Source organism: Anomalospiza imberbis, chromosome 2 (genome assembly GCF_031753505.1).
Source record: "Anomalospiza imberbis isolate Cuckoo-Finch-1a 21T00152 chromosome 2, ASM3175350v1, whole genome shotgun sequence".
In the NCBI taxonomy this organism is placed as follows: domain Eukaryota; kingdom Metazoa; phylum Chordata; class Aves; order Passeriformes; family Viduidae; genus Anomalospiza; species Anomalospiza imberbis.
The window spans coordinates 84761804-84789663 of record NC_089682.1 but is presented as its reverse complement, the minus strand read 5'-3'; the positions used below and the strand labels follow the sequence as shown (position 1 = coordinate 84789663).

At 38.3% G+C, this 27860-nt stretch overlaps 2 protein-coding genes across 5 annotated transcripts in view; one reads left to right on the top strand and one right to left on the bottom strand.

Annotated features, from left to right (window-relative positions):
• Nucleotides 1-2388, top strand: part of RB1 (RB transcriptional corepressor 1) — a 72794-nt gene extending 70406 nt beyond the window's left edge. Inside the window, exon 27 of the mRNA XM_068182160.1 lies at nt 327-2388. Coding sequence (XP_068038261.1) covers nt 327-400 — 74 coding nt within the window. The 3' untranslated portion in view covers nt 401-2388. The remainder of the gene's footprint in view (nt 1-326) is intronic.
• On the bottom strand, nt 945-27860 carry LOC137469439 (RCC1 and BTB domain-containing protein 2). 4 transcript variants are annotated; one of them, XM_068182162.1, is made up of 12 exons: nt 27727-27860; nt 25665-25823; nt 25053-25203; nt 23383-23549; nt 22548-22706; nt 21477-21584; nt 19233-19375; nt 17329-17519; nt 14265-14391; nt 11115-11278; nt 10377-10507; nt 945-7112 (listed from the first exon to the last, which is right to left on the bottom strand). In XM_068182162.1, the coding sequence occupies exons 1-12, from the start codon at nt 27817-27819 to the stop codon at nt 6972-6974; spliced, it is 1734 nt and encodes a 577-aa protein (XP_068038263.1). In that variant the 5' UTR covers nt 27820-27860; the 3' UTR covers nt 945-6971. The 4 variants fall into 4 exon arrangements, 3 of the variants coding, with proteins under 3 accessions (XP_068038263.1, XP_068038264.1, XP_068038265.1); XM_068182163.1 differs by having other exon boundaries at nt 11115-11251; XM_068182164.1 differs by lacking the exon at nt 945-7112 and adding an exon at nt 10908-10983 and having other exon boundaries at nt 10448-10507.

Genomic DNA, 27860 nt, shown 5'->3' with positions numbered 1-27860 from the left:
TGCAGCCTCTGCCTGGCTAGAAGGCGAGATTCCTGATGTGACACAGACCGTCTGCCCACCTGGAGGATGGAAATGGACACAATGAGGAGACAGAGACAATGAGAACTGGAGTGAACAGGTGGAAGGAATTTCATAAGATTGTAAGACTGAGCAAGAATGGCTGAAACAGTGCAAAATTAGGTGTCCATCCTATGAGGGATTCAGTATGTTTACAACAGAAAAATGTACTTCTATTCCTTCTGTCATTACAATTTTTCCAATAATCAGTCCAAAGTAATTACAAAGAAAATACTTCATTCTTTTTCTTTGTTGGGTTTTCTTTGTAGCATCTACTCGAACAAGAATGCAAAAGCAGAAGCTGAACGATGGAAACAATACCTCAGCCAGTGAAGAAAAGTGAGATTCTTCTCAGGACCAGGGCCTGCACTGCTGGCCCTCTTAAGATTGTTTTTGTTTTACAGCCTTCATTAATAGAGTTGCTTTTAGTTGCTTTTTATTCCAAACTGCTAGTTGAAAGCATTTGTACTTTTTAAATTGTTGAATGCTTTCCATGATACTTTATGATGTAGCATATATACAATGTAAGCCACTGAATTTAATTTATATATTTTTTGAGGATTTTTTATAAAGTCTTGGAAAGTGTCTGAATTTCCTATTGCAGCATTACTGATTTAAGCCAGTTCAGTCTCATTGGATTGAATATTTTATGTCTAAAGATGAAATGTTACCTAGAATGATTTGAAATGCACTAATTTTGTTTCTTAGATTTGATTTTTAGATTTTCATTACTTGCAAATTTTGAAAATGGTGGGCCAATTACTGCAAAGATTTCTGTCTCTTTTCATAATTAATTTAATGGGAATTTGATGTGTTAAACTGGGCAGCAGCTGGGGGCCTTGCAGAGAAGGGGCCTCACCTCAGGAGTACCTGAATTCAAAGTGAACTCAATCCTTAGCCTTACTACTGAAACCAACACTTGGCATTTTGTCATTTTGCTTCCCCAGCTCTCACCCCAGTGTCATTTCAGAGGGCAGTTACACTGTCCCTCAGTTTGAATTTCATGGAGTATGAATCCCAAGGAGATTGATCCCAGAATCCCACAACGAATCTTCCCAGAAGCTGAAGCTTCTTCCCATATGCAGAGTAATTGACGTGCCCTTTCTTATCTTGGGAAATCTTAAGTATAAAAGAAAAAAAAAAACAAAACAAAACAAATCCCCCCCACCAAAAAAAAAACACCAAAAAACAAACAAACAAACAAAACACCCCCCAAAAAAAACAAACATAAAAACCAAACCCCCACCAAAAACAACAAACCTAAACCATACCTGATATACACAAGATTTCAAAATTTCAAAAATTCTAATGATGCAGAATTTTCTTGATTTCTTCAAATTTTCACCTAATTGTAGCCAAGCCAAACAGCTTGAGGAACAGCTGGAAGCTGAGTGTCTCCAGTTGGGTTCCAGGTAAGAGCAGCCTGGGCAGCCCCCATTGGCCTTGCTGCAGCATCTGCAGAAACCTGAACATGGTGAACCCACACTGGGAAAATCCATCTTCCTTTACTGAAAAGGCAGTTGATTGGGCAACTTGTGAATGGTTGCAACTAGCAAAAAACCGCAAACAAAACCATCCAATACTTTTTTCATATTTTGTATTTGTAAGTTACTGATTCAGATACTGGAACTTTTCTTGCAACAAGAAAGTTTTGTTAAAATAGCCAATCAACAAAAGCCCACGTTTTATTTCCAGTGGATTAAAATATAAGCAAATAAATTGTCCTGCTTTTAAATTACCCATTTTTATGAATTTTAGCTTTTGCAGCTTCTTAAATTAAGAACAGGTACAGTAAAAAGCATGCTGTTCATGACACAAATGTTTTAAACCAATGTCTTCCAGGGAAGTTATTTACAGATTGTTTTTAGCTGATCCTAGAGTACTTAGAGTAGGAAGTTTTTTAAAGATCCATTCTTGTGTTGATTCAAAGCTAACCCTAGAACTACTAAAAATTCTATGAGCAGCAAAAACTATAAATTAATTTTAAAATAATATTGAGGGGTTTTTAAGACTTAGTATGGCTTCAGCTTCCTTACTGAAAAATGTACAGAACTTTCCAGAGTATGTTATGTTTATTTTCTCACTTTTTGCAGTTTTATAGAAAGGATGTATGTTAACATTGGGGTGCACTGACTGTAAGCTCTGTTACAGCAGTCCTTTGGCTAGAGGGATGATACAGAGTCCAGTGTCTAAACAGATTCATTCTTTACTGTGACAATGAATTTTTTTTTGTTCAAACAGACTGAAGGCTTTACATCAAATGTACAATATTATTTTATACAACTAATCAGTTTCTCGCCTTTCAAGATAAATAAAATAGCTTTTAAAGGATTTATAGTCAGTGATTTTCTTATATTAGGTGCTTTTCTATGGTATCTATCCAAATAAATATGTATTGAAACTAATGAATTTTTATTAGATATGGAAATCTTACTGTGTTTGACAGCACTTTTCTTAGAGTGAGACCTTGCGGTACTAAAAATGGCCTGGAATATTGGAACTGTTCCAGGAAAAAAGAAAATTTGGTATCACAGTAGAAGCCGAGCACAAGATGTGATGGCCATTTTAGGTGCTTAACACCAAGCATCAATTTCTGTAGAAAGCTGAAGCCCTGGGTCTAAGATGCGGTCAGGTAAAGCGTATCCTTTAAAGGCCCGTTTCTGTCCATTGGTGCTTAAGGGAATGGAATCCATCTGCTTGGCTCTGTAGCCATCTGAAGGTGGGTGAGCTGCCTCCCAGCCTCTTCATTTGATGTTTTATACCTTAATCTCTTCCTGCTGTCCACTGTTTCCAAATGCTGTTTGTTCTTAAATGTCATAGGAGCTTGTTTCTTCTTCCCTGCCTTTGGACTTGCAAGTGAAGGATTTTGTGCTGAGGCAGTGCTCGTGCAGAGGGGCTGTACTAAACAGCAGGTTCCTCACAGAACAGCCACAGGGAATGTGTAAGTGCACATTTTCAGGCACAGGAGTGGCTGTAGGAAGACACCTGTGTCAAATGTGAAGCAGCTGGAGAAGATCATGGCTGTGTGATAGCAGCGCACAGTACAAGCTGAAATATTTTAAAATGTAACAAGCTTGTCATAATATACATTTGCTTAAGAAACAATGATTGGTGTTCTGATGACCATTTTATTAATCACAGTTTATTAAGTCACCAGGGCATTGATTTCTTTTAAAGGTGGAAATACACTTGAAGAAATTCTCCAGCTTACAAATGTATTATCTGGTGACAGTGATTTCCTAAGAATACAAATAGCCTTCAAGGTACCTCTGTGAAATATTATCTGGTTTACTTTTCTTTCCCCCACACACAGTCAATTCAGTCTACAAGCATCAGACTTTCTTCATTTTTACTGAAAAGAAAGGAAAAAAAGTCCCACTCAAACTGTTTTAAATAATATGGCATATTTATTAATGGTCTATTAAACCAGGTAAGCTTATATAGAAACAAAAAAATAATTTATGTAAAATCAGGCTGTAAATTTTCTGTAAACTTTCTACATCACTGAGTGGTGGCCAATGAATCCTGCCTCTCTGGGGCAAATAAATGCTTTGTTTTACAAGGAACGTCCATGGAAAGTGTTCAGAGCATAGAAAAACAGCAGTTTACATAGTTACCAAGCATTGTAACAGAACTCTACAGAGGTGGGTACTAGATGACAAGGCAGTGCTGGCTTTTAGCTTCAGTAACTTAGGAGAACCTTCAAGTGATCCTCCCCATGTAATCTGTTTTTCTTTCCAGACTCCTTTCTGGCAAGTGGAACATTGCTCTTTATTTAAACCCCAGACACAGTTTCTGCTTGACCAAATTTTCACTTTTTTATAAATATCTTTTTTGTGTGGTATCCTAAAACAGAACAACACTTTATTATGTATTTAACCTGCAAGATACACAAACACAAGGTTGTTGCAGTCTATCTCACCACAGTAAAACAAATCCCTAACAACTTCTGAATTGTCCCATGGTTAGGTTTCAAGCTCATATTTACATCCATGCACCCACATTTAACCACCTAAGCCAGAAAGGGTGGTGTTGGTTTTTTTTTGTTGGGTTTTTTTTTTTTTTTTTTAACACATGCAACAAAAAATTAAAAAAAAAGTTTCTATGCATGTAACACTATCACATCCAGGTCAGATGATACAGAATAAAAGCCAACACTGACACATTGGACCTTTAGAATCACTCTCATTCAGTCCCGAGATGCTTTTGCTCAAAATTGCAGGCTTTGTCAATTATTCTGAAATTGCAAGTAGGCTTTAATTTGTATGGTTGGCTGGAACTAATGAGCAGGAAGGAAGTAAATTGGAAAAAGAAATGAAACTTGCTTCTGTTAAGCCAAAAATCTCTTGTTCCAAGCAGCATGCCATTTCAGCTGCAATCTGTTCCAATTACTTTGTTCTGAACTTGAGCTAATGGAGGAGAGTGGTGTCCCTCTCCTGTGCTATCATTCCATGCAGCAGTGTCCCCAGAGAGCCAGAGAAGGTTTCTGATCAGATGTTGAGTCAAAAACCCCCATCATGTCACAGCTGTAGTTTTTTGTTTGATTCTTCTGAGTAAAACAACAGAAATATGGGGAGAGACCTTTCATAATACACACCATAGGAAAGCTGGAGTGAGCACTGCCAAGCCAGTACCAGGGGTGGAGGTGCCCAGCTGGTTCCATTTCTCAGTGAGAGTGATGTGTGCCAGTGTGATGCCATTGGGGCGGGTGGGACAGGGGCTGGTGGCAGCTGCTGCCCCAAGGCTGGGACATGGTTGTATGCCCTCGTTCCATGCACTATTACCCTGAAGGAAGTGCTGGCCGGTGAATCTGGCAGCTCAGACTTACCCAGGGATATGCAGCCTTGGCTTACATGGAATCCCTTGTGTTACACTGCTATGATCAGTGCTGGGCTACAGCACACAGGGTTGGCAGTAAAATTGTGCCCTACCATGACACTATTTCACTGTCTGCAGTAACCTCTGTCTGCGTGCTGGTGTCAAGTGCTTCTCAACACAAACTTAACCCATCTCCTGCCCCAGCACAGTTGTGTTTTTGATGAGTCTGCACTATGTATTGGAAGGGTTTTGACCACTTCTGTTTGAATACAAAATACTGACACAGCTGCTAAGAACAGACTTAACGCTGCTGGAGGAAGTCGTACTCATCACTGAGGGGGTGGCAGAATGTGCTTGTTAGCAGTAGATAATCCAATATATTTCTAGTGAGGATCTGAGGCAAATGTCTCAAACACAAGTAAATATTTACCACAGCATTTTCTAAAGTACTTGCTCATCACCCTCTTCATAAGTAAGTTCTGCTACCTGTGTGCTTCATGTTTCCACACTCACACACAGGGCCTGGGGTGAAGGGGGTACTACTCACTACTCTTCCTCTTTTTCCTCCTACTCTTCCTCAAAGAACAGGACTGTTTGAGAAATGAGCCTCCAATATAGTAAAGAGCAGCTATTTCCACCTTAGACATGAAGATAAGATAATTTAAGGGAATTAAGTTCTTAGAAACCACATTTGAGGATTAGAACAGGCCATCAAAGGATGCTGAGGTACAGCAGGGACCTGCAGGAAGGTTGCATGACTACTGACATAATTATATTTGTGTACTGAGCCTGGTCATCCAGCTTTTTGTCTTCCCCATTGGTAAAATACTACAAAAGGCACTTGAAGTCACTTCACTCAGTCAAAATCTTAAATTCTCAGGATTAATTCACTGTTACCTGTTTGAAAATTCAAGTAAATGCTCCATAAGCTCCACATCTTCTGTAATGGGGCAAACCTCCCTCTGTGCAGCACTGGGTGGGTTTTTCACCTTAATTCACTTCAGCCAGTTACGAATGAAGCATCTACTCTGTGTTAGCAACCGATGATCAGTGCTAGGAGAGAGGCATGTCCAGAGGGCATCTCCTCTCTCCTGAACAGCCCTGAAAGAAAAGTGGAGTGGTCACCTCACAGCTCTGACCACAGGAGAATCTGAAATGCCATATTTGGACAAGATACCTTTATCACCATTTGGAATATAGTGTCAGTTTACTCTTAAATTTTAATTAATTTGAAGTTACCACTTCAAAATCACCTTTTTCTCCATTTTTCTGAAGTTGATCTGAGGAGAGATAGTAAAACAGGAATAAATAAGCCTCAAGCAGAACTTCCTTTTCTTGAAAGCTTGTTTAGGTTTGTAACTCGGTGGTTTTTCTTAGTAGTTAAACTCACAGCCTGACAACTCACATCCAGATAAACTTGGTGACTGCTTCCATTGGGGTGCTGGGGACATATCTGGTGTAATGGAAAGGGAGATCCTTTTAATTCTGGCTAAACAATGAGAAAAGCGCTGGGAACTCAAAACTGTAATATCCTGCTGAAGCTCCTCATAAATTAACTCCAAATAAACACCAAGTGAGACATACCCTCCTACAAATCAGAAAGCCTCTCATCCTAAAGAACTCACGGTATTTTACCATATGTCCAGAAAAACAAGTTTGTATCTTCACTGGACCATGAAAAGGAGCCTACTATAGCATATTAACTGAGTTTTGAGACAAAAATACTCTATAAATTTTAGCAGCAAACAGGTCACTGTCCCATAAAATCCAAGCACAGTTTAAAAAAAATTAAAAAAATAGACCAGATAATGACAAGCTTGGTTTGATTGACTTTGAGTAGGAAAGGGTAGTTATTACATTAGATTTTTGTGTTAAATTCTGGCTTTTGGCAATGAACAGTCACCACACACCTACACTGTAGCAATCCTTAGAACAAAGCCTACATGTTAGTGGACTTCTACACACTCCCTAAGCTGATGGGCATCGAGACTGTCCTTCCAAACCACTGCAAATTCTGACCACAGAGGAGTTCTCCAAAGGAAAAGTATTTCCAGAAGGGAAGAGGATGTGCTCTTCAGCTTGGTAGTAGTCAGACCTCAATTTCGGAATGCTCCCACTCTGCTGGCTTTGCTAATGAAGTTTTTCAGGAGGTCATGGTCCATGTCTGCAAAACCTTGAGTTTGTGTAACAACTGTCAAATGGTTTATGCAAAATCTGAAGCAAAATTCTTCCAAGTCCTAGGAACAAATTTGAGTAATTTGTAATATGAACGACTGATAAAATTATTAACATTATTACTTTGTTTCAAATCTGTCATTTAATTAGCAGAGAATATACCAGATTGTGTCCATTATCAATCCCTTTTCTGATCCTTTTGATGAGATCACAAATGATAGGATGACATTTTTTCATACAAACTAGTCAATAAACCCACTTTGAGAAAACAGGAGTAGCCCCCTAAATCAACTCTAGAACTCCATCACATTTACTGGAATTTACTACACATTCATTAAAAAGTTACCAACAGGTGAAACCATCAAATTGCCCCAAAGAGAACTACTAGAGCATCAATAACTCATTTCTTGTCCTCCCTGCACTGCATTCAGTAGTGCTCCTGTGAAAAACAGCAGGTCTGCTAGTGCTGCTGGAAATAAAAGCAAAATATGATGAAAAAGGGGATCATGCTGAACACAAACTGCATGTTAGGATACATGTGCCTTTCATGGCAAACCTAGGAATTGAATCCCTCTGTCTAGTGGGATTCCCAGATAGCACAAAAGATTCTGTCTTGTCCTGGTCTCACTGTAAGAGGATGTTCAGCATAGGATGGGTACAAGCCATCAAGCCAAACAACCAGGATTGCACACAGCAAATTTTTCCCATTCAAACTCCTCACAACAGTGGCAATCCTTCTCTCCATGCACTGGCTCAGTCTCCTTTAGTTGGCTCCTATCCAACAACTTGCTGTGAAGAAAAATTAATTACCTTCTGCAGCCAGAGCTGGAGCCAGCAGCAAGGAAGTCAGAATTGATCCATAAACTATAAAACTCTTCAAGGGTTACAGTAAAAAGAGTAACCCATGCCAATTTGATTCTGTGTTAACTATGCAAACATTGCAGCCTGGGATTAATAGCAGAAAGATACTCACTAGCTGGGCATTTCCTTTCGAAAACTTTTCCTTAGATTCCATGTTTCAAGATGTAACTACAGCATAAACTGAAGCACAAGCTATCCTTAAAGAAGAAATATGGTATAACAAGTATCTCTGATCAAAAACTACTGGGAAGGTAAATCAGAAAAGGACGGACAATAGAAGCAGCAAAAAAATCAAAGGAAATAAAAACCATAAACAATCAAAGACAGTGACACCTTAAGTTCCAGCAGACTTCTGAAATGGTAGTCAGAACCTGAGCTGCTTTACAGTCAATGTGTGAACTTTTATGCTAGCTAAAACTATCAGCAGCTAATTTTTCTGGTGTTGGTATGAAAAGGACCATAGATTATAGAGAATTCCAGTCACTCATTTTGCAGTTTCAAGAAATACTGTCTTTTTAATTCTGTTTTATAGAAGATGATTAGTCTAAACTTTGCTACAGTGTGTATGAGAAATACACTTTAAAATAACTTGTAGCAGAAACTCTATTTTCTGAGGATAGGAAAAAATATTTTCATACGTCTTGAATTCTAACAGATGTATGCAGGAGTCAAGTCAGTCTTCATTTAATTTGCAATGTGAATGGCATGTCACACACCACTATAATCTTTCACTTGCAGTGTTTACATTTAATGACAAAAAATTGAATTCTATCTTTTCAAACTTCCAAAGTATGAGGCCTCTTTCATAATCCTTCTTTTGGCAGTTTTCTACTGAAGTCCTGACACAGTGCACATGGTTCTCAAAACAGGAGTTACTATATTAATGTAGTACATCAGAAGATCCTGGTTTATTCCATGATTCCTTAGACAAAGGTTATCCCCATGTCTTTGATAAAGAAATCTTTGCTGCACTTCCACCCCTTTCTGAGCTGTGGGTGTAGGGAGAAGGGCAACAATACACTCCTGAGTTTGGCACATGCTGCAGCCAGGGCAAGTCAACCAATTCATCAACTGACAATTGTGTTAAACTGTTACATGTTTTGAAAGAGCAAAACACTGAATCATAGAAGGAAGAGGAGGATAATGTATTTAGTTATCCAGCCAATCCCTTTTATTGTGTCTCAGGCCTTACGAACTCTGCTACTTTGTTCAAGCTAGTTTTACTACTTCACAACACACCTAAACATATCTTTAACTACTTCACCAGATACAGACCAACCAAAAATACTCCTGCTTTGAATGTTCAAAAATTTTGGAAAGCTTTTAAGAGGAGAAACTAAAAAAATAAATTTAATGAAAAATCTGCTGCTAAGAGAACCAAACCATTGGGTCATGCCTTCCTGTAGTTTTCCCTGCTATGCTGGGCTTATAGCAGCACAGCACACTGAAAGCACAAGTCCTTTTTGACCCAGCCCTCCATGCCCCCTGTTTCTGATACCTCATTTACAAATGCCTTGTAACTGGCAGCTGGAACTCTTACTATCTACTGATCTCTTGTCATCCTCCTCTTTCAATGCACAGAACTCACTAACTTCCAGCCTCCTCTTTGCAACTCCTACACAAATTCATCTCCTGTAGTTTGCTGTCTCCATACAGCACTAACTACTGCAACATTTTTAATTCAGTGTTTGTTTCAGTCTCCTCTACTTGCCTCCCATACCTGAAAGGTATTTATAACAATGTTCCCTACATCTGAAATACATAAACTGACTTTTTGAATAACAAAACCCACCACACTGTTATTTCCACAATCATCACAGCATTATGAAGATGAGAAAGGGAAAATACCTTTGAAAGTATTTGTTTGGCAAAAAAGCACAGATAACAGGTTGAGTGCTAGTGACTCATTCCAGAACCAAGGGCAGACCAGATGACAGAATATGGGGGGAGTATTAACAATACATAATTTGTTGTATGTCAGCATAATTCATTGTAAACAGTACTGCAAAAGTGGATTTTTAAAATAAAAGTGTAAATATGCAGGGACTTTACACAGGGAACTTCTCCCACTGCCTGTAAAATCAGCACCAGAATGATTGTACCAGACACCAGCAGACAAAATGATCAGGTGGAGAACTCAGGAAGTGAAAGGGCAAAATCCAAAGGCAGAGATGTAAATGGCAGTGAGGAATCTGCATGCCATGCCCTGCAATGCCACATGACAAGGAAAGAAGCAGATTAAGAACCCTGACTCACAGGCGCAAGCCAAAAGGGCAGGAAGAAAACACTAAACTGGGCGTTTTAAAATTTTTATTTAACAGCTTAAAATGGGGAAAAAAAAACCAGTTGTTAAGCCAGAAAGGGAAATTACAGTAATCATGCCTCATCAGTTAAATACAGTCAAGTTTACATTAGGCAGCTTCGTTTCTCAGAAAATAACTGCCTACCTGAAAAGAAGTTCTTACCTGAGCTTCGTACTTGACAGCGGCAGAAAGGAGAGCAATGGCATTCTCTTCACAAATGCCTTGTTTGATCGTTTGCTGGCAAAGCTTTTTCAGTCTGTTTTCTCTATACAGTGTTGCCAAATCTAGCAGCCCTGTGAAAATTTATACAGCTTTAACTATTCTGGTGGAAAATATATTAGTGTCTTTTCAAATTAATCAATCACCCTTTTGTTTTAGGCTGAACTAATCAAAGATTTGCTCTGTTTTTTTTTTTCCCTAGATGATATGTGCATTTAAGATCTCCTACATATCTATCAAAAAAGGAACCATTTTATTGTTATTGAAGTGTTGTTCTCTTGTTCTCATTCTAGACATCAATCACTGACTTACATCCTCTTAAATGATTGCAGGGAAGAGCTCCCTTTTCATTCAGGATCAAAAATTGCTACAGCTACTCAAACAAGTAAATTTTCAAGATGGCATTAGTGCCGTCCTAATTAAAAGAAAGTTCTTAATAAGAGCAGCAACGAGTTCATTCTGAAAACTTTTCACCTTTGATCTCATTGCATGCCCACCACTCATTCTCCTTGGGCATGTTTCCTGCTACTGCATCCTTTCTTCCCGACACCTGCCAAACTCCAGATTAAAGTGCTAATGAAACTAAAACCAACAAGCCCTGCTTTCCTTACTCTGTAATGACACATAGATTGAACTTTTCAAAAACAATAATCTGGAGTAATTTCCATTTATGGCAAATACCTATTGCATCTTCGGGAGGGAGCCTAATGTTGTCTGTATACAGATATTCCAGGAAGGCTCGGTAAACAGGATAAGAAAATTCACTCATTTCTATAATTTCATCATCATTATTGAGTATGGAGCGAAAGTGTTCACACCTACAAAACATGAACAAAGATTGTACACTGCAAAGAGTTAAGCTTGAAAGATGAGCTGCAGCAAGAAGTTGGTAAAAAAATTAAGTCAGTTCTACAGACTAAATACAAAAGCAGAATCTCTAACTACATGATTTCTTGCTTTGAACATGTTCATTTCTTTAAGCCTCATAAGCCTGATATATATAATTCAGAATTTTATTCCTGTTGTTAATATTTTATGGCAGGCTCCATTTTTACTTACAATATCTACAAGGATTATCCATCAGGTTTTGATGCCATTTTCTTAAACACATTATACATTAACAATCAATTTTATTACCGGTCTCGTAGCACATAAAGTTTACAATCAACTTAGACATTTCTTGGATTTGACTCCAATTTCTCCAGCATTTCCTAATGAAGAGGGAATTTATTAATAATTTTAGATATCATTTATTCCAGTGTCTGAGACCATACACAATTTAGCATTAATCATTACATTCAAGGATGAAATTATTGAAAGTGAAGACACTCTCATTCAGATCTTTCATCATCTTTTCCTTACAAGTCTGAACACTTTTGTGACAGATACAAACAAGGACAAAGCACTGCCTTTGGTAGCTGTAATCTGCCACTTCCAGTTTACAGTAATTTACAATGCACTGTAACTTACTGTTCCCTAAAAAGCATCCTAACATGAGCACTGTTTTCAAAATTTTTGTTGATAAAAATGAACATCTCCACTTCTGATAACTTTTCCTACAGCCACAGTTTAATCATAATTCTTTGTACTACACTAATTTGTAACTCTCCCACATTTGAATTTTCTCTTCTTTTACTCCAACTTTCCTGTAAAAAGTAAGATGGCTTCCTTTTAATGTCTTTGAGACAAAACTACAACTTAAAGACAGTATGATTTAAATCCAAATGAAAAATAATTATTTAACTAATAACTTAAATTCTTCACATTTTACTTGTTAATGAAAGAATTTTATCTTAGTATTTTGGGGATTTTAATAAAATAATGAATCCTCTTGTCAAATTCATAAAGAAATAAAGTCATTACCTAGCTTCTGCCACATGTTTTACCACATTCTGGCATTAGGAGAGGCAGACAAAACCTCATTGTTTTGCTTCCCAGAGCCCCATGTTAAGTAGTGGTGACCATGCTATCCATCCAGCATGGATCAGACCTTGGGAATGGTCTGTGCTCCAATGGCACCACACAAAAGTTAGAGAGAAGGTCGTACACACTGATCCCAGAAAAATTAATAAGTAAATGAAAATAAAAATTGGCTAGCACACATCCTCCAGTCTGCAAAGTATCTTGGAGTGACTCATCCTTTGGAGTGTCTCTCTCCCTGACAGTATCCCTGAGCAGACACAGCCCAGACCCCCAGCTCTGGCTGGCTGAATGCAGAGCTGGTAAATCCCACCCACGCACTGGGATGTCTCTGCTCCTGCAGGCAGCGCTGGCCTTGGGCTGCTCTCACAGAGCCAGGTGTTCCCTGACATTCCTCCACCACTGCCAGCAGTAACCACCAACAACGGGATCCAGTTCAAGAACAGGAGTGAAACAAGACGGAAAGAAGTCCTCATGAGCAGTAAAGAAATGACAAATAAAAGGAACTTTTACCAGCACTGCTTTCATGATAATGCTCCAGGCCAAATGTTGCAAAACACATTTTTAAATACTTTGATCCAGTTGCACCATGAAAGTAAAGAAAATATTAATTTTACAGTCTGTGCCTGATGCTTTATTATTCCTTCACAGTGTTTTGGTAACACCATATATGTAAATCCATTTTAGAATCAGACATATTTCCTTCACAGAAAGCCATATAATGTGAGGAAAGTAGAGCAAGAAAAAGGAAATAAGGGAAAGCTACATATAGTCTGATTATCAGGAAAATGAACCTCAGGAACATTCTGGGCATACACCAGATTTGGTGCGGTATCTGATGGAGAGCACATGCCAAATGAAGAGGGTGGACTATAGGCATGAGTGTAATGTACAAGCAATGAAACCAGTAAAGGGAAGACAAAAGTAATGCAGGTAATCAGAGTAATAAGAGGAGAGCAGAAAAAAAGCCCCAACAAAACAAGGACAGGCAAGACTCAACAGGGAATTTTAATTTTACACAGTAATATACAAGAAATCACTAACAGGACTCAGGAGCAAAAGCAGGAAGATCAAAGTGGTGATAAACTGAGTGAGATAGCCAAGCATTTTGAGAAAAAAAAATTGCAAAGAGAAAAAAATATGATAACAATGAGGAGGATGAAGCAGAAGCAGTTGGCAAAGTAGAAGTGATCTTAAGCAGCGTCTCTAGAATATCACAGGAGAAAACACATTAGCAGTAACAAATTAATCTCTCTGCATGTTAATAACAATGTTATTGAGATAATTCTGTAGATCTGTTTATGTAAAATCTCGCCATAAAGTGGTCTTAACTTGCAAAAAAGTTGTAAAAACAGAAAAAAAAACCAACTTAAAAGTCAAACTCACTGATAAGAATGTTTAAAACACATAAAACAAGAAATCTGTCATAAAAGGGGGAAAAAAGATCATCTGGTTAGCACCTACAGTTTGCACCTTCAGTTGCTGGAACAACTGAAGAGTCCTGTGGAAGGAAAGAGTGCCAAGAATAAACACAACCTCTTCAAATCATTCTGGCGGAGGAAGTCAAGCACATAAAGGAGGAAAAAACTGATTCTAACTACTGAGAAGACAGCAGAAGGAAGTGAGCCTTTTCCTGGGCAGAAAAAGGTTATTGGAAATCAAGGTCAAGGCCATTTAGGAGCACAAAGGAGGATAAATGTCAGATGGAAGGCAGTGATGGAAAGGCAGGTAGTAGAGCAACGTGTTTGATAATTGCAAAGAGAGTAACATGGAAGAATGGCAGATGAGTCCCTGACTCAGGGAAAAGGGAATTGGTGAGAATAAGTCAAGAATTTTTTTGCAGTGATGACTCAGCACAGTGGGCTACACTACACAGTTTAGCTTATACAATTTATACTGTTTGTTTCTTACCTAATTTTAAGAAGAACTTTATGAACATGAATGTATTTTCCATCCACTAGGAACTTCAGGTCTGCAGTTTCAGGGTTGTCAAATTCCTTCTTTAGTGACTGGGCTACTGTTAGATGGTCATCAGGCTCTAGAATAAATAGGGGACTTTATACAAAGTAGTAAGCAATACAAATATCTCCCACTACAACATTCTGGGTATCTGTCAGCAATTAACACTCTTAATAAATACATCTCCTTAAAGCTAGTAAAACCCCCCAGCAGCCCATGTGTTCTGTCTGGGCCAGAAAAGCCAAGAAAGGACAACTTTCTTCAGTCCTTTCTAGTTTCCTGCTCCAAACAAAGATCTCTATTTAAAAAACCTGTGAATTCCACTCCTCTAACTTACCTATATAAGGCCAGAAAAAAAAAAAGTTAAGTCTCAGAGGTTTACTGCTCCATGTGATAGAAAATACTATCAACCATTAGTGAGTAAATTATATCAAATTAAAACTCTTAGTTATTATAAGAGTGTCAAAAGATCATTTAAAAAATAATCATAAAATTTTCTGAAATGCTTCCATAAGGAGACATTTTATTACAGCAAAAATGAATGTATTACAGAAACAACATATTGGTTGGCAGTGAAACTGCCCAGAGCAATGTCCCTAAAATTAAATACCAACACTTACAAGTTTATTCTAAAAGAACAGCTCTCCCTGGACTTAATGGTGTTAGAAGCACAGTGTGTCAAGGTCTGTCTGCATATTCCTGTTAAGTGTCAAATGTCTGTATTTACCACAGTGCACGCGATATTTGCATTATAAAATTACTTAACAGCTTTGAAAAGTCACCCATTTATCTGCATACAGAATTTTTACCTCCTGAACTGATCCAAATCTCCATCACAAAGCCTCAGAGAACTGTCTCCTTTATTACTACTAAAAAAAAAATAAATCAACAACCCACCCTACCCCCAAATCTCATTCTTAACTGTGACAACATTTTGTCTTCTACTACATAAATAAATGTTACGGGTTTATACAGAACTTGTGGGTCAGTAATTAGCTGTTCTCTACAGAAAATTACATAAATGCTAGGTCCTGTAACCTATCAAGCTAGAAATTAGAATAGTATTCTGCTGGAAATGGAAAGACCATCTCCACAAGCTCTAAAGAAGCTTAACAAACACATATAATTTGATACAGTTACACTTTGTTTAGCACAGTCATTTCGCACTTCATTTAGAGAATGTCAAGTATACACAATTTGGGTAGGTACAGGTAAAATGGATGCGGGAAAGAAATCCAATACAGTGATGATAAAAAAAATATTTCCGAAACAATGATACTGTAAAATACTTTGTTAGTTCTTATTTTGTACAATGTGTGGTTTATTTATTCAGACCTCTGCTAGTTAAACAAGTAAGCATTTAGCAACTAATGCAAAGGTGAAACTCTTCTTCAAAGTTAACTGGCGATCCAGATGTCCACCAAGACACATCTCCAGTTGACTCCTACAGCCATCAGAGGAAAACTGAATGTAGTGGGATTCAGCTTTGAAACTCTTAGAGGGAAACCAGATGCTTCTGTTTGTTACAGCAGTGACAGGGGAACCTGAGGAAGGAAATTAAGAGGCAGTTCCCACTGACAAGGCACAAAGCCAAGAAAACTCCTTAGCAGCCAGTACTAAGAATTGTATTAGAAATGTTAGAACTGCCACAAACATGGAGAGAATGGGAATGCCTGGCTGTGGAAGCACCAGAATAAAAAGTGCAGAGAAGGACTGTAAGCATGGCAGATGTCCATGGCATATAGGTCAGCAGATGTAAGATCCCAGGACACAGCTGCCTGAGGATTCTCACCATGCAAACATCAGATGACAAACAGCAGTGAGTCAGTCCTGAGAGCCTGCCAGGGTGGGACAGGATGAAGAGGCCAGGCACCCTCAGCTCCTGGAGCGTGTAAAAAGGCTCAACCGACACCAGCACAGAGTCACCTAACTAAAGCAACCCAGGAGACATGACAAGGGTCTGACAACCAGCATTCTTTTTCCCGTGTCAACACAAGGAACCCTGCTCAGACCTCCTGAATAGTGCCAGGATGCTGGAGAGACTATTTGGCACATATGAAAGAGTGGCTTTGAAAGTGCACCTGAAATTTGTTTTGTTTAAAAGTAAAGTAACCTTTTCCTCCTGTAAGGCTTCACCTTGTGCTTTGGTACAACATTGCTACAGTGTTGTAGCTCTATTTCCAAAGGGACCCAGAAATCGAGGTCAAAAAATCCCAAACCTCCCAAAAACTACACAATAAACGAATACATAAACACCCCCAAGAAAAACAACAAACAAAACCCCAAAACCCAAATAAACCAAAACAAACACACAAACCACCCCCCCAACTACAAAAATTTTTAAAAACCCCAAGAAACCAAACAAAAAATCCAGCACTCCAACCAAACAACACTCCAGCAACTTTATTAGAAGCCATTACGGGATTAAATTTTAGCTAAAGAAGAGCTCTTTGGTAGCCAGTGCTGTATAGTTAACTCTTTCTAGTCAAGGCCAGCAAGACATATCTCAATGCTAATCAAACATCTGAGATCCAGCAATTCGTCTCTTCAGAAGACCAGGTCACAATCACTTGTGATGGGACTGAGTGCTTGTGGCCAATTCAGAACATGGGAATTTGGATCCCTCAATTCTTAGTAGTCTACTTAAGGGCATGAAAGAAAGATTCAGAGCTCCTCAACTCAAATCTCCAAATTCAAACTCAGATTTTCCACCCAGAGCCACTGGACAGTCACATACAGAGGTTACACAAAAAGCTCCCTCCCCAAACCCGAGGCACTTCTCCATAGAAATGAGTTGCATCAATAAAACAGACAATTATTTAGCCCTGCCCTCAGGCTTTAACAATTTTTTACCATTCCATATTACCACTTACACATGCATAACATGTCATTATGACTACACTTCCCAGTGTAAATTTTTGTGAGGAACTATGTTTAGGCTTCAAATACATGCAACTGTTTCATGTGCTACCAGTTCCATTTAGAAGGTGTCAGAATAAAAACCATTGCAGCTCACCTACGGAGAGCAGGCGCCACATGACAGCAGGGGTGGCGAAGCAGGCGAACACATCGTCGGTGCAGGCAAAGTGGGTGAGGTGGGGGAAGGTCACGGACTGCCCCCGGCACTGGCCCCACATGTACACCTGGCCACTCTGCGTCTTGGCCGCCGACGTGTGCGCAGAGTGGCAGGCGGCGATCTCGATAACTCTGAATTTACAAGCAAACAAAAGGAGAAAAGCAAGTCACTTTTAAGAGCACAATGCAGTGAATAAGCTCACTGCCTCCTGTCCTTCTCTAGTGCAAGACATACTTTTAAGCATGCATGTAAGCGTGAATGCTTTCTGGTCATACATAGCAAAATTAAAAGGGCTGGCAGTGCTTCTGCAAACAGCATGCACTCCAAGTTTCTCTTTGGAAAAGCATCTTGGGAGAGAGCAGCCAGAGCTGCAGCAGAGCCCTGTATCTGCTGCAGCACATGCTCTGCTGACCCCTCAGCTCTCTCAAGCAAAGCTAGGATGAGTTCCAAGTCACCACCAGTCCTTGGTGGTGCTGGGCAGTCAGGTGGAGAAGCTGTATTAAGCTGTAGAGAGCAAATACTTGGAAGCAATGAAGAAGGAAATAAGGAGGCATTAAAAAATTTTAAATTGCATTTTGGCTCATAATTGAATGACAATGAAAGTATTTTTTCTGTTTGCTTATTTGTAACAGTTATAACCAAAAAGTTAACATACTTCTTCCTCATATAATTGTTATTACTTCTGTTTAACGGACTTCCATTTGAAAATTAAAATTTAGAACCGAACAGTACTTAAAGCTGTTTCTAAGTGTCCTTTAGTTAGGCTACGTCTCTAATCCCAAAACTGATTTAGGACTTCAGAACTCCCACTGTGTACAGCATTACACAATCCACTGTTTTGCAGTCTGAACTACTGCTTGTTTACTTGTGTTCTCAGCTGCCTGGGGATAATGGCAGGGAAACAACTTGTTTAAAGCGGTATGCACAAATCTTGCAGGCTTTAGTGAGGCAATATTTTCACTGACACAAAGAATTCATATTCTGACTAACAAAAGCCAAAGGCAGCATGCAACATTAAAACTTGTATTAAATTCTTATTGTAACATTTTAGAAGTGTCTGGAAAAAAAAATCAGTAACATATGAAGCAAAACCACAAGTACACACATAGAAATAGCAATGTTCAAGATCAGGCCATATCTCATCACCACAGCAGAGATGCCACTTCCTCACAATGATGTACTCAGACACAGGGTTAAGAAGGACATCTCACTTTCCTTCTTATTCAAAACAGGAGCCCAAAATCAAGATTTCTGAGCATGTACATACATGGCTTTACAAGAGAGACAACTGCCCCACTGTCCCTCAAGGACCTAGAGAAAAATATTTAACTTGCAAAAACCAAAGCTTTATTTTTAGGCAACAATACCAAGAAAGAACTCCTCCCTTTCTCTCCTGGATTATGAGCCAGATTTAATAGCAGAAATAACATAACTGCAGATGTCCACCCTTCACTTTTTCTGAGTACACTTCTTGTCAAAAGTAGCATATTAAAATACAATTTATATTCACAGACAATAAAGCCTTTATTGTTGATTTCAAGCAATGAAACTATACCATTGAAGGGAAACTGCAATTAAGGCCTGTAAAGTACAGTGTGAGCCGAAGCAGAAAATAGCATTATCAGGCTCAGAATGTTCAGTTTCTCTTTCACAGGGATGGTTATGGGACAGATTCAAGCACTTTCAGTGAAAATTCTGTTCACATTTAGCAGATGAACCATTGCAAAAATTATAGGCTCCTTCTCCCAAAAAAAAAAAAAAAAAAATTAAAAAATACCATAATTTTATGTAGTTCTTCTGTGAGTATGTCAACCAATGTCTGATTGCAAGACTGTAAGTATTACCTGTCCTTATCCACAATAACTGTTGTAGGGTAAGACTGGTTACTTTTATTCCCAGTACCTAACTGGCCATATGAATTGGCTCCCCAGGCATATATCTGACCTTCATCTGTTAGCACTAATGTATGTGCATAGCCACAGGCAACCTGTAAGGAATAATAAAAAAAAAAAGATCAAAAGATCTCAATTTACGTAATAGTAAGTTAATACAGATAGATGCTTATGCTATAGGTTAATGCCACTGATTCTATACTCATGTAAAAATTAAAAATACAGGTAAGTTTATTAAATATGGAAGGAAAGTAGATGAGCTGACTTTGAGGAAAAACATTTACCAATGAGAAACCCTGACATAATTTCAAGAGCAGAGCAAAAAATAGCTAGAAACTGAGAAAGAAGGAAATCTATATGACAAATTTGAACAATATGCAGAAAAGTGAAGATTGTCTGTCTTGCCTTGACCTTGCTCCATGGACAACTGCTCCAGTATGAATAGCTTCACCACTGGAAAAACAGCTAAGGCCTCCCTCCCTGATCTCATCCCTGACTGACAGCCACACAAAACTGCCCCCTCCCTGTGCCAGCTCTCGTGCTCAGAGGACCTTCTGCTGAGATAAGACCCCATCCCTGGAAGTGTTCAAGGCCAGGTTTGTTGGGGCTCTGAGGAACCCAGTCTAGTGGAAGGTGACCCTGCCCGTGGCAGGGGATGGAACTGGATGGTTTTTAGGGTCCCTTTCAACCCAGGCCATTCTGTCATTCCCTAAACTTACATCACTGGAAGAAAACTCTCACAGAACAGTCCAAGAACCACACAAGACAAGCAACAAGAGCAATCAACCAGGAAAGAGAGTGAAGAGACCAAACTCTCCATTTTGATAGCAGCACACAACTGTATCAACTCACAACTTCTCCTGGAAACCCCTTGGTCCTGCTGAGCTGCCTCCTCACATCAGATTGTTCAAAAAATCCACTTCATATATGCAGCACATGCCCCACATACAGACAGATACACAGTGGCAACACTACCAGCAGCAGTCTTGCTCTGCAGGGGTTTGTGTAACTTCATAGAAATAGACATCTACTGAAAACAATTTACATTGTTCATAACTAGCTCGCCTATCTTTACATGATCTGCAAAGATACACCACAAACTCATATACTCCACTGACATCCACGAAGCACGTGATGAACTTTAGGTGAAATAAACCGTCAAGTTATTTACTGAGTGGAGATCTACAACATGGTATTAATCGATATCAAGTAAATGAAGTGGATGGAAATAGAATCTAAGCCAAACTTGCTGGTGAATTCACCCTCTAAACAGAAGAATAAATAGAGGGGAACATAATACTTTATTAAGTTACTATCCAACAGTAGTTGCTACCAGCAAAGCTACTGTCTACATCCTAGGCACTGAAAATAAAATTATGTCATTTAATGAGTTTCTTTTAAAAGACTTAAAAATTCCATAGCTTTCCTAAGTAAATGCAATAAATAGAATCCAAAGTTCAAAATGCTCTTGCAAATTCTCACTAGTTACAAAACCGATGTCTTCTAACAGCTTGTATCCTTTTCCTGTCAGTATCCTCTATTTCACATGAATCAATTAAAAACTTCCAGTATCAGTCTGCCGTCGCTGTAAATATTTCTTATTAGCCAAAAGAAGTTATCAGTTTGCTAGTTACACTGGTGGCAGCCCTGCTATTTGGTAAAGTGCAAACCTCCAAAGGTCAAGACTAACTGTGGAATCATACCAAATGTTAGCCAAATGCAGTGGAGGCAATTTATTCAGACTCCAAACACCAGTAAGTCACTGTGGCTGGAGTGCAGTTCTAAAACAGAATTCAGTCCACAAGATGGACAAAATGCTAAACTGCAACATTTTTCCAGAAAAAAAAAGGCAGATGGTAATGAAGAATGGGCTATCTTAGAAAGACTGTTATTTACTAAAATAACAGCAATATTTTTAAATTAACTTTCACAGGAAAAAAAGAACAAAACAAACATTCTTACTGGTCTAGTCCTCTAAGTAAAATCCTGACCACACTGAAATCAACGGTAAGATTTTCATCAAACTCCACAGGGTCACAGCTTCTCCTCTGGGGGAGAGGTCCACTTTAGGACACGTGCGTTTTATTCTGATGTCACTTTAAACAAAGGACTATCTCCTTCAAAGGCAGCAAATGCTGTCCATAGGACTCTTGCAGAGGTTCCTGGAGGGTTTGAGGAGGAGCAGCACAGACGTACCCGCTGCACACGAATGCCCTGCAGGGCTGCGATCCGGCACGGCGTGGGCTGGTTGCCGCTGCTGCCCAGCCCCAGTTGGCCATTCCCATTGTACCCCCAGACATAGACCTTGAAACAGAGACAGGGACTTTTAGCTGTTTGCTATTATTCACTTTTTTTTTTTGTTTTAGGTAAACACAAACATATTCACACATATACCTACCTATATAAACACATATATACACACACGTTTTTCTTTAAAATGCCAGTTACGTACTCATCTAGAATTCTTAACTTCCACATTCATGCTCTTTAGGAGTTAGATTATGTAGGACTACAGAATCAGTGACTCATATGGCTGCTTGCCCGCACAGAATAAATCCAGCACAATACTTCCCTTCTTCAAAGAGCTGATTTCTCATTCCAAAATCTTCTAACAGAAAACACACCAGGACAATTATAAAATGGAAGCTGTGCACAACAGTTTGAGTAGGCAACCAAACATAAGAAAAAGGGAAAATACTGATCTCTGATAATTTCAGTGACATTATATTTTACTAAGTAGCTACTGCAATAGCTACTTAGTTCTAAACTCAAGTGTTTGGAGAAATAGAGCTAGCAAGATGTATACTGCCCAACATCATCAGCTCATATGAACAAAATCTAGAACTCCACAACCTCCTTGTATCTTTGCAAAGAGGATAAAAAAGTATGAGAGAGATTTAAGAGGTACTCCAGTACAAAAAATATAGGCAATGTACTTTTGTTTTCTCTTAAGATATGTGAATATGAGTATTGAAAATTAAAATATCATTCAGTGATTATTCTCACATTCACTGATTACACATCTCACATACAACACTTCAAATTCTAGTATAGACAATAATTTATTTGTCAATGAATGCTAAAGACAGCAGTGGTATAACAACAAAGGTTGTTATGAGCAGTATAAGCAGCTAGACTGAAGGGAGTTTGAAAAGGTAAACTTCCTTTCTGAATAATAGCTCATTACTACCAGGTGTGAAATTATCTACACGCCAAGTTATTACATGAAGTAAAATTCAGTCCAAATATTCACTTGAAATGTCTTACCTCTCCATTTTCCACCACAGCCATAGAGCACATCTGTCCACAAGCTATATTAACAACTATTTTATTTTGTAGGCAGCTGGTAACTCTTCGAGGAATTGGTTGATTTGCTGTTGAACCAGATCCAACCTGGCCTGAGTTATTATAACCCCATGTGTATACCTGTTGCAAAAGAATTGTCATCAAAGATGGCTTTACAATATACAGTTCAAAGCACATATTCAAGAGAGGAAAAAGCTGTATGAATAAAAAAATCCATTTTTATGTGAAAATGGATGTATTGTTTTACAGACCTAGGAAGACACGTAGGTTTACAAGTGAACTGTTTCTAACAAAAATATGCCAACCTAAGCATTTATATATTCCATTCTTTTATGTTCCTCCATTCAAAGGTAAGAGGAAACATGATGGCTGCAGTTAACACTGGAAGAATCCATTGCTACTTTTCCAGAACTCCAACTAGAATATCTAAGTGGCACAAATGGCACCTCAAGGCAAATTCCAGGAAACTTTTTACTTTGGCAGGTAAAATTCCTTACAGTCAATGTGATTTACATTAACATTCAGCTTTAATGCCACTAAGCATTTAAAATAGAGTATAGCATAGGAAGGAACTGGCTGCATAATTTATTATTACAAGCAGATGTGGCACAAAATCAATGTTCTTTACATACTTCAAAACAGCTACACCCTCAGAAGTTTCAATTTTTATGAAACATTTGTGTCACATCAGCACTGTAAGGACTGCAGGAAGCAAGTCTAATGCTAGAGGTGCAGAGTATTTTCCTGTTTCTCACATATGTGAGTTTCATTAAGAGATGGTTCCCACTCTACTCACCTCTCCGTCAGAGGTTAACACCATGGAGTGGTGAGAGCCACAGGCAACCTCAATGACTTTCTTGTTCACCAAGTTAGTAGAGACTTGACAGGGAATGAAGCCATGATTTGTTGTACCATTGCCCAGCTGACTGTAAGCGTTATGACCCCATGTATACACTTCTCCTTCTACAAGAAAAATGTAAAGAGATGGTTGAAAAATCTCTACTTTTCTAATGAGTACACAACATAAAATTACAAACTAAAAAGTTAAATTCAGTAACACTGTGCATACTTAAGTGTATAAATGCATATATGACCTATGGGGCTGTTCAGCCCATGGACGTACCAATGCTACCAGGCTCACATAGTGTTGCCCACAAATCCAAACTGATAGTATCAGCATAATCATAGCAAAGGAAAACATACTGCTGCAAGAAAAGGGAATGGTGTAATAAAGAAGAGAAAAGGATGAAATGACAGTCAGAGTCCCCACTTCAATTTCTTTATTGCTGACAATCAATCAGAATTTCTTCTCTATGCCCTGGCACTGTTTCCCACTTTGGAATATTCAAAAAATAAGCTTTCATTCCCTTATTATATGCATATTCGCTAAGGAGGATTCCCTCAGAACTACAAAGGCAAAGTATGCTACACTAAACCAATACTTCTCTATAATAACTGGTTAAATCTAATTGCTTTATCCTATCAAAAGTGAACAACCTCTTCCCCAGTTCACCAACATGTGCATTTCATACAAATTTCAGTAAACATGTGAAACATACAGCAAAGTGGCAATGACAATAATTAACACAAGAACTATGTAACATATAACAGCCCCCTAAAAGGTAAGTTAAAAAAGGCTGTGCTGAAGAAAAGCTATTAAGGCAAATGGAGTTATGAGTAAAAATCATCAAGGATCAGTTCTTGACCTGCTCTTTGGCAGTACTTCATCATCAGGTTAGCTGAGAGGAATACAGATGCATACATAAAAAAGGCATGCAGGAACAGTCTACCATGAAGACTGGAGAAAATCATGGAACACAACTGAATGTAAAAACACATTTACAACATAATTCCCCTCACCTACTTTTAGTCATAATCTAGAACACTGAAAAACATTTCCTCTCATTAATAGAGACAGGTAAGTGTGAATATCATCAATTAGGCTCTAAGAGAACCTCACTGGGAACACAATATTAATAATTTTTCCTCAAGAGTAATGTACTTAATTATGAACATAAAAGCCACTACCACAATGAGGATAATAGAGTGTCAGTGCAGGAAGCATGAAGGCTGGAAGGCAACATAATGGGTCTTTCTTTAAAGCACATCCAAAAGTATGCACTGGAGGGAAAAGATGCATTTTAGCTGAACGACAATGTTGGCACAAGAACACAGGGGCATAATGCAGCCACTAATGCATTTAAAGAGCAATCAGAAGTTTCAAACTTAACTGAGAAGATAGAGAAAAAACCCTTCTAAAAGAAGTAACAAGATCAAAGTAGGGCTTGAAAAACTCTTGAAAATAATAAGCTAGCTGACAGGTAATATTTGCCAATTAAAATACTTTAGACTTAACACCCCAGAATGCTCAACACTCTCTCTTATGTTACCAGCCCAGACCTTTCACACCTGCTGGATGAATTTAAGTGGACTCTCTGAAAAAGCAGTATTCAGATCATACTTTACCTTCTGTAGCAAGAACAACATGAGGGCCACTTCCATAACTCAGGCAAGCTATCTTTTTGCCACACAGGGAATCTAACCTCCTTCGTTCTATAGTGCTCTGCATGTCTCCTGTTCCCAAACAGCCACTGCAGTTCATGCCAAGCACAAAAACCTATTATAAAAGAATCACAGACACATAACTTAGGTTGCAATGGAGAGCATCCTCCAAAGGTCAACTAGCCCACACTAGTGCTCAGCGGAGATCTAAACAGATCAGTTGACTCAAGGCCATGTCCAAAAGATTCTTGAACATGTCCAAGGCAAACAAATCTCATAACTGCTTTAGGATTTAACCCCTCTTATGGCAATTTATTCCTAGTTCTGAATCAGAACATTTCTCTAATCCTGTCACTAGGCACTTGCAACAAATGCCTAACTCTACCTTCTCTTTCTTCTCTGATTGTGCTAAGAAGCCTTTAATATAAACCAAAAATATTTCAGTAGCAAACAAAACAATCAGACATTTTTGCATGCAACTTTCTGTAGGTGTACTATTATATTACTGCCCTTCAGAATAACTTGATACATAACTGCTTAAACATGTCACATTCATGCACAATCTTGGACAATTACCTCATCATTTTCAGTTGCATACAACACTTCATTACCAGCACTGCCAAATACACAGGCTTGACGAATTAATTTGATCTCTTCTGGGGAGCAGAGAGAAAAAATCGGCCATTTCCCAACATCCACCATCTTCAGGGCTGACAAGAGTGTTGCCTCCAAGGCCTGGTATTATAAAAAAAGCTATCAAATACCTGCACAGAAAAATATATGCCTTTGCATAGTAAAAAATTAGATAAACACCACAATCTCCTTTTTCACCCACAAACCAGTATTTTAATTGTACAACAATACTTGAAAGGAAGACATTAAATAAACACATAAAATATATCGTGATCTAGAAATAAAGGATCTATATTAACGGAGAAAAGTACCATGTGGGAGGTTAAATTGTAAGGTTGTATTTTCACTATATTTATACAACATAAATGCTGTCTTATTCAATGTACATTGAATTCTGCAAGACAGCATTCCCATATAAAGTGTAAAGCGTATATTCAAAATTTGAAAACTGTATTTTCCCTTGGTGCTAAAATTGCTGTTAAAAAAAGAAACCACAAAAGAACTCTGTCCAAGAATACACTTATCTTTGAGAAATATATATATTTGTTTTCATATATGCCCACCAAATTATACAAAGATGTGAATAAATTCTAGTTTGGAGTCTGAAGCATGTTATATTAGCCATAAGAATATTGCTTTTTTCAATCAGTATCACTGACTATGAAAAAATATACATAACATTAGAAAATCAAAACCAACACCCTCAAATTATTTAGACAAATACCAGCTAATCACACATTTCTTTATTATATACTTCACAGGAGGGAAAAGAAGGATTGGCCATCTTCACAGGAAAAAAAGTTGTGGTTTTGATCACACCAGTTCTTTCCCCATCTCCTTGCAGCAAATAACTGACCAATTTCGGCCAAATTTGCAAGTGAAAGGGAAGTAGGATTCTGCTGACACAATCAGCTTGGCAGCAGGCAGCTGGACAAACAGACATTATGTTATGAAAAAAGTCAGTGAGCAAGTAGGTCCAAGCTAATCCTAGCAGACGCTGTTCGTTCCCTGTGACACATAGCAGGGTTATCAGGGACGAAGGATCAGAATCCATATGGAATCAGTCTCCAGTCATCTCCTGCTTGCAGAATAACTTCTTTTATGTCAACAGGTCACCATTTATTCAACACAGAATTTTAGGCCCTCCTAAGATACGATAATAAATACTGAAAGCATCACAGACTATTCTTCCAACTGCATCAGCAAAACTGCATCCCACTTTTGCTCAAGACTGAAGAAGTCTGAAATTCAAAAGGACAGTCAGGGTGTCCTTCAGTGTTACAGACTCCTTTACTGGAATAACATATAGCTTTCTTTATAATGTGGGCTCTAAATTCCAAGTGCTCAGTGGGTCAGAACCCATTCATCTTATTTAGAAAAGTTTTTTCCGTAACCTTGTTCTACAAAGCACTCATGTTCTCCCCTCATAATTATCAGGTTAAAAAAACCTCCCAACTGTAGCATTTCTCAACACTAAAATAATAACACTGAAAGAAAAAAATCTCCAATTACTCTTATTAAAAGCACCCAAGGAAATACTTCTTATACTGATGTTAAAAAAAAAAAAAAAGAAAGAAAGAACTAAAACTTTATCAGACAAAAAAAAATCCATAATTTAAATGCTGTCTCTGGAATTATTAGTTACACTCAACTCAGTAAAAGATACTCTTCCATTTTTCAAGACTTTCTCCCCTCACACAGCTCCACATCATATTTTGTTTCAAATATATGAAAACCAGCTTCAACTCTTAGCCTACCAACATTTATAACCCCTAAGTTATCAGTTCCCTCATTATATTGCACGAAGTCATGAAGGCAGACTTATATGAATATATTTTTCTTCTAATATTTTGTGGATGACTTAAGCAAGATTTCTTCAGCTAGTATCATTTCTTCTAACCATAGCTTTTGTTTTCTGTCTACCTTGAAATGTACTGAGCTACTGCCAAATGGAACCTTTTGAGCAGAGCAGTACAGAATTCCCAATACAAATCAACACTCTGACCTTGGCACCGACTCCTTGAGGAGGAGGTTCATAATCCATATGGATTTGTGCTTCTGTCCCCACCCAGAGAGAGAGAGATGTGGTTAAAATCATCGTATCATATTGCTGCAACAATTTCTGAAACGATGCACACT